At 45.5% G+C, this 20,902-nt stretch overlaps 3 protein-coding genes across 3 annotated transcripts; 2 read left to right on the top strand and 1 right to left on the bottom strand.

Annotated features, from left to right (window-relative positions):
* LOC135400823 (UBX domain-containing protein 6-like) lies at positions 1-5,462 on the top strand. The gene is made up of 7 exons (XM_064632752.1): positions 1-358; positions 988-1,420; positions 2,320-2,413; positions 2,549-2,740; positions 3,385-3,782; positions 3,933-4,062; positions 4,661-5,462. The coding sequence occupies exons 2-7, from the start codon at positions 1,188-1,190 to the stop codon at positions 4,904-4,906; spliced, it is 1,293 nt and encodes a 430-aa protein (XP_064488822.1). The 5' UTR covers positions 1-358; positions 988-1,187; the 3' UTR covers positions 4,907-5,462.
* LOC135400821 (glycerate kinase-like) lies at positions 5,267-9,608 on the bottom strand. Its single transcript, XM_064632750.1, has 4 exons — positions 9,059-9,608; positions 7,800-7,951; positions 6,479-6,651; positions 5,267-6,414 (listed from the first exon to the last, which is right to left on the bottom strand). The coding sequence occupies exons 1-4, from the start codon at positions 9,361-9,363 to the stop codon at positions 5,542-5,544; spliced, it is 1,503 nt and encodes a 500-aa protein (XP_064488820.1). The 5' UTR covers positions 9,364-9,608; the 3' UTR covers positions 5,267-5,541.
* A 194-nt stretch (positions 9,609-9,802) lies between these two features.
* Positions 9,803-18,903, top strand: LOC135400824 (WD repeat-containing protein 82-like). Its single transcript, XM_064632753.1, has 9 exons — positions 9,803-10,111; positions 11,392-11,489; positions 13,188-13,254; positions 16,047-16,146; positions 16,277-16,393; positions 17,098-17,253; positions 17,750-17,819; positions 17,948-18,093; positions 18,734-18,903. Exons 1-9 carry the CDS (start codon positions 9,933-9,935, stop codon positions 18,767-18,769), a joined length of 969 nt encoding a protein of 322 aa, XP_064488823.1. The 5' UTR covers positions 9,803-9,932; the 3' UTR covers positions 18,770-18,903.
* Positions 18,904-20,902: the final 1,999 nt, after the last annotated feature.

The raw sequence follows: 20,902 nt of genomic DNA, 5'->3' as shown, positions 1-20,902 counted from the left end.
CCTATCTTGAATATGTGACTCACTCGTCGCAAACAGTGTAGACGTAGAGAGGCTCTAATACAGTTTGTTATAGCTTCCCGAGTCTCGAGAGGGTTTCAAAATCAGCTTTAAATGTTCTGGTTTTTTAAAGGCGATAGTGCTGCCGGAGAACCTAACGAGTCAATTTTCGCACCGTATCTGTCTCTGTCCCTGTATTCGGAAGCTATCAAATGGGTTTCGTCTTCATTGGCTGATGCTGACGAATTCCAGCTAAAGATCCTGAAGGTTCTTCTGGTTGTTCTCGTCGTAAATATCGCTCTTATCACCTGCGCTTGGAACAAGCACGGCCAGCGAATATCTGAACGATACATGAAATCTGGTAAGCATCCGGCTTGTTCTATTCATCCCAACAACAGTTCTAGATAAGCGTCATCTGTTGTCATCATTTGATACTTCAACTACAATGTCACATATGGTACTCCGCATGTACCTGTGTCGAAATCCCACTTGTTGCAAACCACTGTAGTTGTATGCACCGCGGCAGGGCTGGCGGGGAATGCATAACACTGACACATAATAACATCCGCAGCTCAGTTGGAAGCAAAAATTATGTTCGGGTTTGTACACGTAATCCACTGGAGTGCCCGATGCCTTGGTTGTCTGATTCTGGACATGCACGTTTCTTTCTCTTTTTTTTTTTCGCGATTGCCTTGTTGTTTTTTCTAGGTCTGAACCACAATTTTTAAAATGATATTCAGAAAAGCTAATTAGTGTATGAGTGCGGCTGACAAAATGAGAAAGGTGTGTACAAAGTTAACTACCTGTATGCGTTGCAGAGAAGCAAGAGCTGTAGTGCTGTACATTGTCTACCAGTTAATTTTCCCGCACATGTCTGGTGCTCAAGACCTATGTCCAATGTTCTGTCTATTAAGTCTTGAGTCCCACATTTGATCACTTTTGTTCCGTTACAACCTGCCGACATATAACGTGCCCCCTCTTTTCTTGCAGCATCCAATAAAAGCCTAGAAGAATTCAAAAAGGAAGCCACTCTCCTGAAGCTTCCCAAGGAACACACCCCTCGAATATAAGAAAAATAACATGCAAAACGAACAAAGCAATAGTCTTTCCAATCTTTCCTAAACCTTTGTCGTCACACTGTAGAACTTTTAAAGACTTCCTAAGTTAATTGCGCAAGAAACGGTGACAAAATGTCCGCTATTCGAGACTTCTTCAAGAAACGAAAGGCAGATTCAAAATTCAAACAAGCAGGGCCAGGCCACAGACTGTCGGTAGAGGAAGCAGAAGCTCAGCGTCGGCTAGAAACGTCGTCCCGGTATGTTCCAGCAGCCAGATCTGGGCCTTCAGAAGGTTCTCAGAGGGCAGGAGCTGCTGCCCTGGCTAGGCTCGAGCAGCATCAGCACTCTAAAGCGCAGTCATCACGGCAAGTGAACATTTCCAATAGATATGTGCAACTATAGACCAATTTGCGCGTGTGACGTCACGGCTTGCGGCGGCGCTGTAGTCAGCGGATAGTCTGCTTGGTGTGGGCAAAACAGCAAACAGTTGGAGCGATTGGAGTGATCGTTTACATGCAAAGTGGGCATGCCGCAAAGCCGTGTATCCTTCTGGTACACAACTCAATGAGGAAAGGGTAGCGAAATCACTTTCCATCAGTTTCCACGCAACGCAGAACGAAGAAATCGTTTTGATCAGTTAAACGGAAAGATTCCCTGACATCACCTTTGTGAGATTCCCTCACGATACCTGTGTACAAATAAACGACGCTAACATGAATTGGCGCAGTTTTTAAAAACGCTTCGATCAAACAGCTCGCCTAAGGCGAAGTAATTGTGTGCTTTCAGTGACCTGTACGCTTACACGTCGTCAGCAGGTTACTGGCTGGGCGAAAATATTAGATACACTACAATGCGATTGTGATGGGTGGCATGTTTTGTGGCTGGGCTGTCCAGTTGTCGATGTGCAGCGCAAAGGGATTGTCATGTTGTATACCGTTCGTAAAAAACTTCGTCTTGTAGCAACACCTGTCTCACTCCAACTAAGAGTCAGCCAATTAGGATCGTGTTTTCAACGACGGCAGCCAATCGCGAATGTGCGTTCAGCGGGCGTAACCGTGCAGGCGAGCCACCGTCAGCTTCATGGGCAGTAACTGTCGTCTGCGAGTAGTAAACGTCCCCCGTACTAAATGGGCAAACAAAATAAAGTGGAACATGGTCCCATATTGTCCTCGAGACTGATTTTACTGATTTTACTGATTTGACTGAGACTGTGCTCACTGTGTTGCTGCAGGTAGCATTTTTTCATAGTGTCTTTCCATTACAGAGCACTGGCATCCATTCGTGCCCAGGCTCGAAAGGAACTGGAAGAAGAGCAGAGAGCAGCTCAGCCGGCTGGGGGGCAACGAGGTCCGACAGAGGTGATAATTATTTGGGTCCCTATTAGTTTTATCTCTAATAGAATAAACACGTCAAAATTGAGAACAAAGCTAGAAAGCCACACAGTGTTGATATTGACATTGTGCACGTGAAGTGAATGAAACACTTTATTTCAGGTGAAATTAGACTATGCTCCTCAACTGGGGGTGACCGGGGTGTACTTCCACTGCCCGATGGTGGGACCAGAAGTGCTACCTTACGAGGAGGTGGCTGCGAAAATTCGAGAGTTCCTTTATCAGCAGCTGAGTGAGGAGCAAGGTCTCACCTCCTGTCTTATCATTCACACATGCAACTCTCCAAGGGAGAAGGCAAGACTTGAATTTGTGTCCTTGCATGTTGTGATCGGTGTCCAGGTTTTGACATCAGATGACAACTATCCTTGTGTTTGCTGACCAAGAGCAAGGGAGGCTCCACCTCCCGGATGGGGGCCAATAGGAGGACGTGGAGGACAGGCACTTCCTGAGCTTCTGCTCTCGCATAAGAGATGGCGCAGCGTTACCGTTGTTTGGCGTGTTGCAAGGCTTCTGCCATGGTGCACCAATCTAAACAACTGCTTCGCCGTCCATTAACCAGCAGCTGCCACTGTTTTGCCTGCCGCAAGGCTTCTGCATTGGCACATCAATCTAACCGACGGCTTTGCCGTCAGTTAACCGGCGTATGCGCGACTCCCGCTTGGCCTCGTTTCCAAGTTGACGGACAGCGAACCTATTGGTTAGATTGGTGCGCCATGGCAGAAGCCTTGTGACACGCTAAACAACCGTAACGCTGCGCCATCTCTTAGGCGAGAGCAGAAGCTCAGGAAGTGCCTGCCCTCCGCGTCCTCCTATTGGCCCGTATCCAGGAGGCAGAGCCTCCCTCACTCTTGGTCAGCAAACACAATGATAGTCGATGACAAGGCAGTGAGGTTTTACAAGCTGAAAAAGAAAGGGTTCAAGAAAACGTTTTTTTATAGGTGAAGGTCTGTGTTGACACCCTGGTAAAGTGCCTGTCAAATGTCCTGGAACACCCCGATGAAGAAAAGTACCGCCGCCTTCGGCTGAGCAACAAAGTGATGCAGCAGAAGGTCTTGCCTCTTGAAGGGGCACTTGACTTCCTACATGCAGCTGGGTTTGTAAAGATGGTCCTCCCCCATGAAGAAGGGCAAGATGAATTTCTCGTCTTCCCTGATGATGGCGATCTGGCCTTGCTGGACGTGTTGAGGGATGCCCTCAAGAACGCAGAACCCATCTTGCCAGTCCTGGATCGAAACTTGCGGGTGCTGTTGCCTTCGCAGGTTACCACGAACCCACAGTTGCCGGATGAATTCTTTAGTCTCTCCCCGGAAGAGATTCTGCGTGAACACGAAGCAAGGTGCGAGCTTCATGGCTTCATTCCTGTGTTCCGGTTTAGTGCGACTACTCTGTTTTTGTCTGCCTCAGCAGATTCTTTTTTTACTACGTGTGCTTTTCTTTTTACTTTTTTGGTTTTGTGAAACTGCATTCTTCTTTTGTCGATGTGCAGGAAGATGGAAGTAGAGTTAAACACAACATTGCGTACCAAAGCCATGCGGCAACGAGATGAAATGAGGGAATTGCGAATCTACAAGTACACCCTGATTCGTATTCGGCTTCCTAATGGCATTTTGATACAGGTAAGCATTTGAAGGTTCCCGGGTCTATCGTCCTGCATCTGGAACTTTTACTACAGCACTAAAAAAAACAAAAAGAAAAAAAATTGAAATGTCATTTATGGCTTTGCTCTTGCAATATGTTGTGCTGGCCTGGAAGGCTCTGGCTGATGACATCCACGAAACTCTAGGTCCAGTACAAGGAGGGGGACCTTATAGTTAGGGCCTGACTTTTTCGGGTTTTATTTTTGGCCAAATTCGGGGGGTAAATATCGGGTGATATTTTTCATTTGAAAATTCGGGTGTATTCGGGTTAAATCCCGTTACGGCATATTGTGTCGTCAGGAATTCGGGTGATTTTTTTTTGTTTAATAAAAATTTGTCTTAACATGGAACTAATGTTTAGCAATGTTATCAAACTTTATTTTAATGCACGCTTACGAGTGTGCCAGGCGACCCTGATGTTTTCGGGTAGATTCGGGTTAAACCCGAATTTTACAGATTTCGTTCGGGGGGTAAATATCGGGCGGATACGGGTTTAACCCTAAAAAGTCAGGCCCTACTTATAGTCTTAGCCGCTTCAAAGCAGCTACGATCAGTACTGCGTTCAAACTTATTGCAGGGAACCTTCAACGTGCATGAAAAGCTGCAAGCGGTTCGAGATTTTCTCGCTGAACACCTGGAAGAATTATCGGCCCCCTTTGAATTGCTGTCTGACACCGGGCACAAGCTAACAGACTGGGAGGCGTCTCTGCTGGATCTTCGGCTTGTGCCTGCCGTTACCCTGACCGCAACGTGGTACGGAGCTGTTTCACCCAATCACCAGTACTTGCGTCCAGAAGTCCTGGCCCTTGTGCAGTCGACCTGAGAATCTCTGTCTTGGTCTCTGGATATTTGCTGTGCACTTTGCTTCTAGTTCACGAGACTGTGATACACAAACATGCCTTTGAAATGTGAAGTGTGCAACTGAAGTGCTTGGTGTTTTCTTCCCAGCGAAGCATGCACCTTGAAGTACCCGTGGCTTGTGCAATCCAAATAGAGATGTGTCAAAGCTGTTTGTATTTTGCCATAAGGTGTAGGTAGAACACAAGAAGCTCCATCTCGTCACATTGTAGACAACTTTGAAGCAGCTGAAGGGTGCCGTACTGCCATGTAAATAGGAATAGAGGGAGTTGTGAAAGGGAAGGATGTGAATCGTGGCAACCGATATTGAAAGGAGAAACAGAGGTGCTGTGAGCTACATAATTGTGAACAGGATGTAATTTCAATGTGGATTAGCTTCTTGTTGGTCCTGCATGTTCTATGTCACATTTCATTTTCCTGGCTGAATTAGTATACGTATTTAAACTGTCGACAACAAGCTGTCCCATTACCTACGTTGATGCACCTGCTCGTCTGCTTAGAATTAAAGTATTTAAACAGTTCTTGTTCTAAAGTACTTTCTAACACCAGGTCTCTAAGCACACAGAGACAAAAAGGCACATCTTTCATACGCAACATTTTCTACAGGGAACTGCATATCCTATTAGAGGAGAGCTCTGTCGGGGGCATTAGCAACATGATTTGCAAATCCATTACATTAGTTCCCGTGGGCCCAGTTTTTACATGGTCCTCACCACCACTTAACCTTTGAAAAAATGAATACGAGTCATTCTCGTGCAAGAACTTGGAGCAGTCGAGTCCTTGTCGTCGAGCGACCTCCGCTGTTGCAGGATAAGCAATTCCACCGGCAGCGTCGGTGGGGCCGTCGATGCCGTCCGTCCCAGCCGAGAGAAACATCAGGGATGCTTTGCACCTCGTTTCGTCCCACCTCATTGCCGCTGCGAGTGCCATCTCTTGGTTTCTTCCTCCCGTACCACTTCCGGTTACACACACTGTAGTTTCCCCAGCGGTAATGATGCAGACTGGACTGCCAGTTCCAAACGCCTTGCCCGCAAACTCCGAAAGCAGGTGCAGTTCTGTGACCGGCACGCACAATTTTTCCGCAATCTCCGACGGGTTCAGATCGCTCTGCCGGCTGAGTAGCCACATCGCCAGCTCCGCCATTGCTTTGCCCACCGTCCTTGCTTCTCCGTGCAGTGAGGTTGTCAACAGGTGAGAGTGGTAGCCGAGCTTTCCTGCTTCGCGGCACGCAGCTTGCGCGGCCGTCAGGTTGGTTCCGATGAGAAGGTTGCATGCAGTTGTTGTCGCACGTTGTTGAGGTTCGTCCGCCTGTTGTAGCTTCGTTAGCACGCTAGCCGGTACTTTGTTCGTGACATTGTATTTGTCTAGTATCTTGAGTGGTAAGCTCGGATCGTCAGTGTTCGGAACGGTGGGGCTGCTGGCGATAAGGTCTAGGGGGTCTCCCACAATGTCTGAGATGATTAGTGCAAAGACCTGGATGTAAGCATTATTTAGTAACGGTGAGGAACAATTGCTTGAGTACAGAACCGCAGTATACCTTGGCCTTAGTGTATTGAAGCAGGCGGCCACCTTTGACTGCAGAAAGCCTCTTTCTGATGCAGTTCAGTGCATCTATGGGTGCTCCACTATTGGCCAGAAGTTTGATTGTGTCCAGTTTTTCTTGCAATGTGATTGGTTTCAGTGGCAGAGGCAGAAGGGCAGACCCACCACCTAGAAAATATTGTCATGTGATATGCGATACACGTGTGCCCTATGTGTAGGGTTCCGCGTTTCAGCATTTGCCGAAAAACACGCGGCAAATTTTTTTGCCGGCATACTCCGAATTACACTCTTGCATGTGGTGCTACGTGCCAAAAATGCCCTACCCGATTGCACTTTTTCCTCTGGGGCATCACATTTTTGTTTTTCCTTCACCCCGTTTCCAAGTGGAATGTGGGGAATACCGCACTACGGAGCCCCTAGCCTCTAGCTAAGAGAGAAGCCTTCTCCTGTAACACTTTTATCAGTGGGTTAAGGGGGGGCTCAAGTACACATGGAGCCCTTATATCAAAGGAAAGGAAATTCTTAGCATTCTCAGTGTCCTCCTATTAAGCTGCCCTCCTTTCATGAGTCATCCCTGTATAACTCTCCCAAGTGATTGTAGATGCCGATTTCTCCGCATCTATTTTTGGTGAAAATGTTTCAACATGCTCAAAATATCAGAATTTGATAGAGCATACAAATGCCGAAAATCATCCGCCAAATCTCCCCAGGAATAGATGCTGAAAACGCGGAACCCTACCTATATGTGATGTCTGATGTTGCTTGGCTAACGTTTCAAGACAGCCAATTGGAGAGGGTCAGAATTGTAATCTCTGAACTGGCAGAGCTTGTTTCATGGGGGAACTGGCAGAGCTACTCAACTGGCTCGGCACAATTTACCGGAAACAGTTCTCCTTAACATACGTACAAGGGAGCGGTACTCTAGCACTTGGGGCTAGCAACTTGGCATGACCTACTTGCACGAATATTGAGGAAATTCCTCAGCGCCGTCCTCAGTAGCTTTGCTAGTGCTTCGGGCACACGGTACTGTCCTCAACACTGCTGGCACTGTGCACTGGCAAAGCTACCGAGGACAACACTGAGGAATTTCCTCAGTGTTCCTCAATTTCCTCAAGTGGGCCCAGAAGCAACTCAAGGAAAGAGGAGGCAGTCGCAGTGACATTGCCAGCTGTGTACATTTTATTTTTGCGCCTGACGTACCACTTAATTTTGGGAATGTTGAGCCTCTGAAACAGCAGCTGGTCCTGTAGTGCAGCTGTGTGTTAACATCCTTGAGCGATCTAAGAAATAGCCACATTTTAGGTTGAATTATGCACCTGAAATAAGAACCAGCAATATGTCGGACTCCTGAAGGCTTGAAATCATGGCCACAATCGACTTTGTCGCTGCGAGAGCTGCTTCATCAGGGAGATTGTTGCGGGCACCCTCTCTTATGTCAAACTGCCCGTTATCTTCAGGAAGATACTCTCTGCAATAGATATCAGAGCCCTCTGTATTGAACAAAATTGTGAACTTGTCAGCCTGCCATTATGACGTGCAAACGTCGGTTCAAAAAGATTCCAAATAGGAGGTCAATTCACATACTGCAACTTCTCGTTATTATGATCTACAGTAATTGTGCCACACGCGATTCGAGCTTACTGTTAGACAATTTTTTACAGTGCTGCAGGGGCCAATCACTGTTGAAGTCTTCGTAGTAACCGTTACCTTCATAGTAAATAGGCATTCCATTTTCGGCATTCTTCACACTGTACATACTGCTGTCTGCACAAGAACTAAAATGTGATGGCCTTGGCAAAATCTCTGATGATTGACTTCGACCCTGGGCCTACTGTCTGTTGGGTTGCTCTCAGTGCAAGTGTGTAGCCCCTTAGCACAACAACGATACAATAGATTTTAAAAAAGCAAGTGAGCTGGTGGCATATATCCGTGACCTATAGCCTCAAGACCAGGGAATAAAAAGGGATGCACACGTACACAAGCACAACTTATGTAACGGAAGAAGTGCAAGGGCGCAGGCGAGCTGGTACATTCTTTCTGGTCGTTTCTTTCCCCTGTCTCTGGGTTCCCTTCGTATTATTTACAACTTATGTAACCTGTAATCTTGTAACAGACAAGCTGCAGCATGTGAAGTAATCGTTAATGTGAAAAAGAAAGAAAATCTCAACTCAAAGTGATAACAGTCATATTACGACAGAGCACCTTGACGTGGAGCAAAATTGAGCAGCAGGTACAAATAATGCTGCAACAGTTTTGCCATCACTTTCAGGGAGCGAATATGCACGAGGCACTGGCACATATAGTTTGAATGAACTGGTATACGGTGCACCTGATATTGAACTTCAAATACTTGTCACAAAGTGGGGCAAAACAAACCACTAAGGAAGCTATATGTCAGCTCATCTGCATCGCTCAAGTGTGGGTCTTCCTTAGGACTGGGGTACGCAATGTGAATACACTTCATGATGAAGTCAATTTTCTCTCCTATGTGACTTCCACGGTAAGGAGACACCCCTTTCGGCCTTCACTATAACGAACCAGATGAGCAAACCCAGCATTATTGGACACTGCTCACGGCTTGTTGAGCTTCACCATGGTTTCTCTTGTGCCAACAGGCACGCTTACGGAGCCTTTGACCAGTTGACTTCCCAAAATCTTTTGCAGGGAATGTGCCATGCCACCCACAGCTTTTCCAAATCCTACAACATAGACATTGTGCTTCAGCTTCAGAGGCTCCTGATCTCGAATCAGAAGCATGTCCCCTTCCCTTTTTACCCATTTGGGTAAGAGTCTGTTTGGTTGCACTTCTTGGATGCCGGCCTCGAGCAGAGAAACGGCATGCTGCCTTAATACTGCCACGCTGCGGCCTATTCCCAGCATGGTTGAAGCGGTTGAAGATCTTGTTGGACTGTCACGAGCTTGCTGTGGGGTGCTAGTTACGTGTAATTCTGCAGTATTTTCTCAGTGCAGCGTTGTGATAAGCAAGAAGATGTCTTCCTTCTTTGTCAAGCATGAAGTCTGAGGTGCAATACGAGCTCAAAAGGGCACGTTGCATACCAACGCTGTATCAGAGCCCGAGCGTGTAGCTTGCGACATAAGCAAAGCAGACAGCACACCCGACAACGAGAAAACTCGATAGAGCACCGTACGAACAGAAACGCGTGATTTTCAAGATAAAGCTTTTATTACCATAAGAAAAACTTTAAATACGTACGAGATAAATTTTCGCTAAAAAGGTATTTAAAGCTATTCAAATGTTAAAACGAATAACCAGTATATTTTGCTGGCTCACGTCATACGTGCACCTGCCACCAATCAAAAACGAGGAACGTCCTAAAGAGAGAAGAGCGTTTTGGCGCCGCTGAGAGATTTGTGAAAAGTGTAACAAATGAAGCGGACTCGGCAAATAACCAAAACTTATATCGGGAGGAACGTGAATCAGTGAATTCATGCGTAAACCGGAGAACATGAAGCTCGTAGACAACGTCGTGAAGAGTTTCCGAGTTGCCAAAGTTTTTAGGGAGAACACAGATCGAATTAACAGCATCGACTTTTCACCGAACGGTGAAACTCTTATCTCTAGCTCGGACGATGATTCAATCGTTATATACGATTGTGAGAAAGGAACGTAAGTGTACGTTACACCGGGCTTTGTCGCGTTGTGTATGTAGACTTTTACAACGACCCGACTGTGCATCGACGCCGCAGCACCAGCGGCGGTGTCCCACATGTAAACAACGCGTGCCCCCTTGATCAAAATAGGCCTAATTGTTAGGCCTACGAAAATGCTGCGTTCGAAGTCTTAAAATGGAATGACAGTTACACACATTTGAACATGACGCCACGGCAATAATAAACTCCATCGAAAGATGTTCGTGCAGTAGCTCAGTGCACATGTAAACGAGGACTGTGCCCTTTTAAAGTCTGCAAACATGGGAAGTCTTTTCACCTGATCGGCAACACAAGCAAACCGCATTTGGAATCTTCAGCCTAAACTTCATTTTCTGGGTCATGAAAAATAGTGGTGCACGCGGTGTATCCCCCATATTTCGTCGCACACTTCACGTTGGTTGTTGAACGTCGTGGTAACTTGCGTTTCGTATGACCAACGTTAATGCTTCCGTCGTAACAAAATTGTATCATCCATTGTATGTAACGTTCAGCCGCCTCAAATTCTTTCGGCACATCGAAATTTCCTGGCCGTTTACTCATTGTGCACGGTGGAGCCTACGTAGCTAGTAGAGGAAGGCTATATTTGCGTGCGGGGCCTGATGACAGTGACTGACATCGTGAGACATGCGTTGGGAACGTATGGGTGACAGCTGCGTCACACGAGTTGCGGTGCCCATAACAGTACACCGCACAGTGGCAGCCGTGGCAGTGTGATGAGAACGAGATGCCACCATCCAGCATTGCAGTGGTTCCCAAATTACACTATTCAAGGGAACCCATGATCTTGTCACCATGACTTAAGGGATACTGCACGATGGAATACACACTTATGTAGAACTTAGGAATGTGAGTTCGATGCTGTCAAGTTCACGGAGCCACAGGACAGGCAAAAACTTAGTTTAGAATCACTCTTCTGCTTAAATCTGCTCAGCATACTGGGAGGTGTTCCTATGTTATAAAACTTTCAGACAGTTGAGTTTGACAGCGTTGCATACAAGAAGTAGCACATCTAGGTGTCTGACAAGTGGATATCAGCCATTACAGCCAGGGTTCGATGTATGAAATCACACCGCTTGAAACTTAGCTGAATCTGGTATCTTTGCAGACATGAAACCGCTATACTTCTATCTTCTCCTGTACTCCCTATCCTCAACCTCTCATCTTCTCATGTTGCTTGAAAATGTGGGCATGTACAGTGTGCTTGCAACCACTTAGTTTGATTTCTCAACATTGCAGGCACAAGCGAACACTTAACAGCAAAAAATACGGTGTTGATCTCATTCACTACACACATGCGGCCAACACAGCTATCCACAGTTCCACTAAAGTGGACGGTAAGTCTATTTTTTTATGCGAATAATGTGGTCAGCCACGACCTACTCAGAATGTGTACCATTCTATTTTCTGTCATTCAAAGTACAACAGTGTGAATTCTCTCATCCTGAGAGGCCATGGTCAATGGCGCAGCCAGAAAAATATTTCCGGAGGGGTTCTAGGGGGACTTCACATTGGTGGGGGAGGGGGATTTTGCTCCTGGTTCCCCTTTCCCAAATGCACTACCAAAGGTGTGATTTCGGGGGGAGGTTTGACACCTCCCTCTCCGGGGACTATGACACTGGCCATGGTTATTAAATAAAGAAATTAGAATAAGAGATGTGTAGCTCTAGCTTCCCACAATTTGTGCTGGCAACAACAGCAGCAGCTGCTATGTCTCCTCGAATGATCATCTGGGCATCCACAAAAGAAAGACAAAACGGAGTTGCGAATTCTCTTGAGGTGTGTTTTCTCATTCAACGTGGGTAACCTTCAGCTTGGATAACGGCGTATGATACTCCTCCGCAACTACCAGAAAGTAGCTACCCTTGACAGATAAAATCTCGTAGCTACAGGCAGGCTCATGGAGGGACTCCATATAGTGAAGAAGCCTGAGCAAAAACATAGAGGGGACACATTATGTTTGTGTCCCCTCTGTGTTTCCCCCCCCCATTCAGGCTTCTTCGTTAAATGGGCTGACAGGAATTTTTGCCCAGCGATGGGGACTCCGAACCGGTTTTCAACTTTGCTGCTGCAGCAGTTGTAGCAGACGACATATCTTTCTGTAATAGTAACACTTATAAATGCTTGTATTGTCGATTTAGCTACTTCATGAGAAGCAGCGATAGTGACATGATGTAATAATGATCTGCACGATCTAATAAGTCTAATAAGTGAAGTTTTGCACCGCAGCATTATTCACAAACAGTTGCCTCAACTAATTTACGCATGTTTCTGAAAATATTTATAAAAATAAACACATTCTGACACAGTGAATTTACGGAGCACTCGAAAGTGTACGATGGATGTTACACATGGACTGCAATTACTATTCCGATACTGTCACTCTTTGACCGAAGTATTCGTAACGTTACAGCGTTCGCTTACCAGTGGCGGATCCAGGGGGGATCCCCCCCCCCCCCCAACAAAAAAAGCACGTCAGTTTATACACTCCCCTCCCCCATTATACGCTTCGACAAAAGAACCCACCTTCCAAACCGAGGGTCTGGGTCCGCCCCTATCGCTTACCCACACGTCGAGCTCGAGTATAGGTTCTCTCCACAGCTCTTGGATTATGAGAGTTGAACTTTCTACGGTGGGTTGGGACGTCATTTCCGCTACCCTTGATTTTTCACAAGTCGCAAGTTACCCTGTGCTGCTGGGGTAGAATAAGAAAAAAGCGCCCTTGGGAGCTAGAGAAGACGACATTGTCTTGAAAACGTAGGAGGCAGAGTGGCTTTAATCTTAATCCTTTAGCATCTACACCTCACCAGCAAAGGGCAAGTAGAAGCCGCTCAAGCATTCTACTCTTTCCCCCTTGGAATTGTGCTAAGGGTTGTAAAAATGTTGTACCTCTTATAAGTATCACCTCTACGCTGACCTTCACAGTTTATGTTGTGTTTTCTGAACGTGCCTCTGTGTGTGTGGGTGGGTGGGGGGGGATGTTGTACAGTATGGCATATGTTGTTGGAGCTGATGTATGGTCTTGATTACTGCAGATACAATCAGATATCTTTCTCTGCACGACAACAAGTATATTCGCTACTTCCCTGGCCACACAAAGAAGTAAGTTTGTTTAATATGCTCTCTTAGTTACTGTTATAACATCATCCCTGAAACCTGTCTGGCATTTTCCTGGAAACAAGGTCCTGACACAGGTCCTTCAAACCCTGGAAAACAGATGAAATCGAATACATGTCTCGAACCGATGTTTTAATACAGGCTTGGCTTTGGCATATTTTGCGCCCTCACACAATTTGCGCACCCCTGGTTTAGCACTAAAACTGACGAAAACAAAAAATCGCGTAATTAGCGCAACCGCGTTTTCGTGCGCGGATATCTGGCACGCGCGTCTCAGCGACCGCGGCGATTCCTGTTCGCAACGTCGTCAATGTTACCGAGTTATTACGGTGCTTTTGTTCGATTTGCGCACACTTTCGGGTGGCGGCCCACTGACGTGATGGACAATACCGTCACTGGAACTAACGCTGACGAACGCTGGCCAAACACACTATGACAAATTTTACAACACGATATGACAAAGTTAGCGAACATAGCGTGCTTTCGGTTGTCCAGTGCGACTAGCGGCGTCTTCCAGCAGCGTCTCGACGTATTTCACCGGTATATGGCCGGTAGTGGGCCAACATTTTGCCTTCTGACCATCGGCGGTTGGACGGTATTTCTGCACTTCTTTCACGTTCGCGCAATGCAGCGATAAAGTCAATATCGGCTCTACCGATAGCCCATATGAGCGGCACGCTAAAAGTTTTGAAATTTTGCGTCATTTGAATATCGTAAAGAACGTAGCACAATTGGCCACCCCCATCTTTTCATGGGAACGTCCCTTCAGGTGCAGCTAGAGCGCACAGGCTCGGTTGCAGCTCATTTGCATAGCAAACAAAGAACTGCTCGTATCTTGAAGCACAGAAATATTTGGAAATCGCTGACAGCTGGGATAGCTTTCGACTACGATGGTCTTTAATGCTGCCATCTCAGTTTTTCCTAAAACTCAACTTCATTACTAACTTAATTATCGGATTTTAGTTTATTAGGCATCAAACACTGATGCGACCGGCTAAGAAAGACGTCCGCTATGCCAGATATGTGAGACGCCCAAACGGCATATCTTGAGCTCTCATAGATTTTTAATAAAAAATCTGTGTCATCCCCCCAAAAAAGGCACCCTGTGTATGCGAAGGATGCACGTTTTAGCAATATATGCACCTTTAAGTGTGCACCGCTTACTGGACAGAAACAAGAAGAAAACAACAACTCAGTAACACCTGAATGTGTCAATAGCACCTGATTCCACCCTGGATTGCAGACTTAAAGGTACTGTAAAGCAGCTGACACGCTTTTAATATTGGCAACAGAATTTGAAAGCTTATTTCTAAAGAAACCCACACCGCAAATTTTATGTGCGACAGAAATCTCTGAATATTTTTTAATTATGACTGAAATTGCAGTGAAAAGACGTTGGTTGGAAACAATCGCCTATTCATCGAGCAGCAGTGTTATATGTCCCTAACCCTAACTTTCTTTGAAAAGTTTGTTCAAACGAGACCTACACAAAAATGCACCACCTCCGGCTAGCCAACGTGGTGATGGTAGCGGTCCACAGATGTCGCTGTATGCTCCCATTCTTATTTGGCATGTTTATGTTCGCTGCTCTACATGGCGGAAACTGCGCAGTTTGTGTCGAGTCTTAGACACAAGGTTGCCCGTAATATTAAATCTCAATTTTCTAAAAAAAAAACTACGAGGTGGATTTGAACGAAATTTGTGACTTTTGTGTACTGGGCACCCCGGCTCTCAAATGAGTCAGCAGTACAAAATTGTATGCCTGCTGCTTTACAGTACCTTTAAAAATGACACCCATTTTTCACTCGTTTTTCACCACCAAAAGGCATTTAACCCGAAAAAAGTCAGACCGTACATAGACATGGGTGACATGGTAACGCGATGCAGCTGGGCACCTTTTAAACTTAAATAGGCAGAAAAAAATCACAAATTTATAGAAACAAAACAAAAAAGCAGACTTTGTAGGTAATTTTATTTTTAGTTGGTGAGCACCAACAGAAACTGCTTCTGTTATTGCTTGGTGCAGTTCAAAACTGGCAAACAGCCTGTTATGCAATATGCCAATGAGAGTATGTAAAACAATAATCCTGTGAAAAATTTGTGCTGAAGTGCATATGTGTGTACCATGGTAGGAGCTACATGCACGAAAAGATACCTACGCCCCCCCCCCCCCCCCCCCCCCCCTGCAGGAGCAAATTCATCATTAGAGGTGTGCACAGGTGCAGTTGTACTAACCGATCCACGCGGATATTCGAACAGCATCACGGTTTCTTGGTAGGAACATGACGTGTTTAAATATGCACAGTTAAAATGCGGATAAAACCACATGGCCCTGCGGGGCATGCAGACGTGGGCATTTTATCCGTAAATAACCGCTAGCTTCTTTGCCAGCGCCCCAAGTAGGGGGAGGCACAACTGAGAGCATGTAGTGAATCCAGGATGGTGTCGAAGCGTTGCTGCATTGAAGCAAAGTGTTACATTGCTGTGCCTTCAAACTAGCCTTATTGGACAACTTGGATGACTATAACTTTCCTGAGTAAGTTTGCTTGCCGAAAGGTACAGACATTTTAACGTTATATTTTCATCATGCAGATGTTTTTCTACAAATACAAGAACTGCAAATTTGAGAATATATACACTCAATAACCATGTGGATGCTGTGAATCTTATCCCCACTCACCTCTACTCAATACTTGTGGAACATTTATGCATTGTGTTTTCAACTTGCGTTGCTCTGCCACAACGTTGTCTCAGATGTCAGTTTTCCTTGTTTGCAGGGTAGTGACATTGTGTACATCACCGGTAGACGACACATTCTTGTCTGGTTCTCTGGACAAAACCCTCAGGCTGTGGGACCTGCGGTCACCAAATTGTCAGGTACTGAACTGTTTTGTTATGCGTAGCGTGGTTTCCTGCATGACAGGTGCGTGCTCGTGTGCCTTGTCAGTGTGCCACAATGCTCCTGTGAACATGCTATTGAAATGACTATTTCTGTTATGCACTTCAGGGTGTCATGCATTTAACTGGAAGGCCTGTGGGGAACTTTGATCCTGAGGGACTCATCTTCGCTGTAGGACTGAACTCCGAACTTGTCAAGCTCTATGACTTACGAACATTTGATAAGGTACAACAACCCATTTTGATTCTTGCATAATCGGTAAAGCTTCACTTTAAAGGGGCACTAAAATGCAGAAACGAGTTCACTTCAAATTACGTCACACGCTACGTTAATTTCGTACTTGTTATCATAATTCAAAACTGATTCCATTACGGAGCTACAATAAAAATTGTACTGGACTCTTTCTTGCTGCGACACTAAGCGGAAAACGTCCTTTCAGCTCGTGTATCGGTGTTCTTAGTCCATGCGGACTGGCGTCGCTGTCCGAAGGAAGTGAAGATAAGTGTTGTCAGTGGAACATTCGCGGGAACTTTTGTGGGCTACAATTCAGTGAATCGGTATTGGAAAATGCAGCAGCACGCATCATGCCGCGCATATACGGAACACTACGATCAGACCCGTTCCAAATCCGCACGCCCACGATAGGTAGGCGCGTTCTCCTCCAGCTGTCTGATTGGATGCCACCAATCTTTTCCTCCTGGGGATGCCTTTGCTGCCTCCTAAGAAGTCTCTGTTTTCGTTGCGTCTTTCTTCTAAACTGTAGCGTTGTGTTAAGTAATTTTGTTTGAATTGCACCAATTGGAACACGGACTTTCATTTGAGAGCAAGTTGTTTTTGAATTCTGGTGCCTCTTTAATGGACCTTCCTGCTACATTTCTTTTTTTTTTGTGTGTGTGTTGTTGCTGGGGGTAACGAATTGTTTGTCACAGGGCCCATTCAACACATTTAAGCTGCCCCAGGATAAAGATTGTGACTGGACAGGGCTCAAGTTTAGCCCAGATGGCAAGAATATCCTCATCTCTACCAATGGCTCTGTCATTCACCTCATAGATGCATTTCAGGGCACACCGCAACAGACATTCACTGTAAGCTACGCCTTTGCTTCACTTATTCTATGCAGTATAGTCTCATTAACATCTTGCATGATGTGCCCTCACACTTTTTGAAAATTTTTATGCTCCGTCAATCCCACCATAGCAGCAATGTACTCTTGCTCGTCTGGCACTTTTTAGCAACGGTAAACTTACTGAATTCACGTGATGACTCAGGATAGAAAATTGAACTGGAGCCATGTTGCCCGGCATGCTTCTTCACTCCTGCTACCGCTGCCCAGATATGGTGCAACTACTATCTATGCAATGCTACACCACTCACCGTCTTACCATGGGTCATGTGGCTGAAATTGGCCTTTTACCGAGCTAGTGCAGTCGGTGACATAAGCAGCTCTACCAATTTGTGTTGTGCACGTCATGTCTTTAGTATTTTTTAACATTGGGTGGCTATACATGTACATCTGAATACTACTGAAAAAAACCTTTGCACATCACATCTCATTCCAATAATGTTTTCTTCGTTCTCCAGGGCCATACAAACAATAAGGGTGTCCCGTTAGAAGCATCGTTCAGCCCCGATTCACAGTTTGTATTCAGTGGTAAGGTCCATTGTACAGATAACAAGAAAGAAAAAAAAAAAGTCCAGCACTTGCCCATTTCTCATTTTGGGGGCACGAATGCACGTACCACGGGGGACGTAAAGACGGCAGCATTTTGTCTCGTTTAGGCTCAACGGACGGACGAGTGCACGTCTGGAGCACTGCCGAGGGTGGTTCCAAGACGGCAGTACTCAACTGTGACCACACAGGGCCTGTTCACTGTGTACAGTTTAATCCCAAGTACATGATGCTCGTCTCAGCCTGCACAAACATGGTAGGTCCTATCGGACTGTCATCCTATAATAAGCAGGTCTTGTAAGTGTTGCAAGCTGCAGACCCAGTAGTCACCCCAACAATTTCACTGTAGTGTCTGGTGTCACTGGTTTTTCTGGTTCCGACTAAGTAGTTGTGTGGAACATTCCGTTTTTGCCCTGTTTTTGAAAGATACGGAGCCCTAAAATATGAGTGTCTATGCATATGCTGTTTCGGTTGAAAACACATAGGTGCCGGGTACTCAAAGCGATACAGTTGCGAACTATTTATAGTCTGCATCGTAAGTGTCGCAGAACAGTTGATCGCACCTGACGATTGGCTAATCGTGATGTCGAGATGATCAGTGTCCTCAGTAAAGAGGAGAATAAAGTTGATGATGGAACAGGATGGCTATGGGAAGCATAAATTCTGCTTTACATTGTATGGCATCGCGTCATTTTTTGTCACAACTGGAAAATTTGTTTGTTCACGATTTGCTGCCTGTGAGTGATGTGCCACCACCACCACCATTCTTCTTGTGGATGTCCAGAAACTCTTGGCATGCCTTTGGAAGGAAGCCAAGAGGGGGATGCTCAAAAACCACTTGATCACAACGAGATTAGATGACAGAAATGCCAAACATTCGTTAATTTTCGTTTCAGGCATTCTGGCTCCCAAGCATCGACGAAGCCCTGTGACATCCCATTTTGCTGCATCATGTTCCACACTGTACAGTTTCTTTTCCCGGAGTATCATTTTTCTTTTTTCTGGCCAACTTCGCATCGCTGTCACTTTTAAAAGGAAAAGAAGTCATTTTACTCTTTTACTGACACCTAGCAGTCTAATCATGTTTCAGGAACCACACTGCATTTCTCTGGGCTGGGAAGCAGGTCTTGCTCGTGTCGACATGCACACGCCAAAAGAAAAGTCATCTCGCGCTGAATAGGTGCTGTGTAAGAGAGACTTGGGACACAAATTTATGTGGAAATGGCCTCAATAATTGACCAATGGTCAACTCGGGGGGGGGGGGGGGTTAAAGCTTTATTGTGTAAATATAGTAAGTCCAGGTTACACTGCAAAAGTGATCCTTCAACAAAGTTGACTAAAATTGTCCATTTGCTGGCATTAAATTTCACATTAACAACTTTTATTTCTGGTTTATTCTGTCTATATCCTTGTCCCCTTCTTCCGTTTTCGTTTATTGTAGTTCAGAGTATACCAAAGTGCATGATCTCATCAAGGGCCTGTCTGTACTGCGGGTGTTTTCAACCTGACTTACTGTTGCGACAGCATCTTCATGGACTTGTGCTACCTTGTCACTACTCTATTGGAGAAAAAACAGCTTGTTAATGCTGTGTTATGGTGCATAGTATTTTGCCCTTCATTTTCTCTCAAAATTACAGCTGTATTGCAATTGTTCTCTTGCATTACATCAATACCCGAGGTGTAACGCGGATGCGTAGTCTTGCGTACTGTGTGCTAGCAGGGTCAAACATATGTCGGGTTGCAACAGACAGATTCCGTCTTCAGGTCTAGGTTTTACGGTGTTTGGGAAGGCTCGGTTTTACTTCGGCACAAAGACATCGCGACGGAATGGTTTCTTGATCTGAAGGACGTTCAAAACCCCCCCTAAGTGTGCATTGTGACTGCATTTGAAATGGCTTCAACGGAGATAAATTTTATTATGAGAATTTCTCACCTTACAATCATCCGGCGTTGTCTCTAATATTTGCAAAAGCATAGGAAACCACACCAAATAAACAGTGATTCCTGCAATTTTACGATTTGTGAGGTCCTTGTTAATGGGCTCACTGGTTTTGAACTGAGAATGTCACTGTAGCACTTGCAGCTTCAAAAATGTTTGTTGGTGGAACACGCTGTTTACCACAAGTGAGATACGGAATGGCAAATATTGAATGAACTGGCAATGAATTCCAGGCGTCTTATCGCACGTTCATTGCGAAAACGTGCATGACAAGTATTCCTACTTTTGCAGCTTTTGGTTGCTACGCAGGGCACAAGGAAGCACCAGATAAATTATGCCTTTTATAATGAAGTGGTGCGTGTTACATATGGTTTCGACGGCTAGGGACAAAAAGGTGGCAGTGAAAATTGTAGGAAGTTAGTTTATATATCATTGTGATAAGAGGCCCATTTTTCGTATGATTGTGACATTTCAAAAATCGGCAACCTTCATCATCTGCGTTTCCATTTGTTGTAAAGACTATCATTCAGCTCCTTGGTGTGTGTGTCGTGTCATTGTCTGAAATAAACTGTTTCCTAGAAAGTTGTCTCCGTTTTTCTCTAACTGTTATTTGTCACATTCTCCATTACCGTTATGTCCATTTTTGCTGGGCCGATCCGTCATTCTTGGCTTTTTAAAAAATGAAGTGGTAGCACCGCTAAGTAACTGTGGCCATGATCGGCATACAGGCATGGGCAGGTGGAGAGAGGACAGTATAGAAAGCAGCGGGGGACAGGGGGGTTAGTGCACGTCCTGGGCCTGCTTCATGGGGAGCTGTACCAACATCTGTCTGGAAAGCCTCAGACAGCACAGCTGGCGCAGGGGTCCAAACCCGCGTCACCTCCCAGTCTCATTGTGGAAAGTGATCACCGAAATTTTAGCAATTTCTTTTGCGCCAATCCCGTCTCCGTTGTCTTCTTGTACTAGCCTTGCCACCTTCCTTGTGTATTCTGAGTACTGCGTCAATTCTTTCTTGATTTCCTCCGAGGAAGAATTCGTTCCTTTAGCTCACCTATGCTGTCTTGCTGCTCGTTAGTTGTCCTTATGCTCTCTTGACTGCTAAACTCTTGCATTGTCATAATTACAT

This window comes from Ornithodoros turicata, chromosome 7 (assembly GCF_037126465.1).
Source record: "Ornithodoros turicata isolate Travis chromosome 7, ASM3712646v1, whole genome shotgun sequence".
Taxonomy (NCBI): Eukaryota; Metazoa; Arthropoda; class Arachnida; order Ixodida; family Argasidae; genus Ornithodoros; species Ornithodoros turicata.
This window is presented reverse-complemented; position numbering and strand designations above follow the sequence as displayed.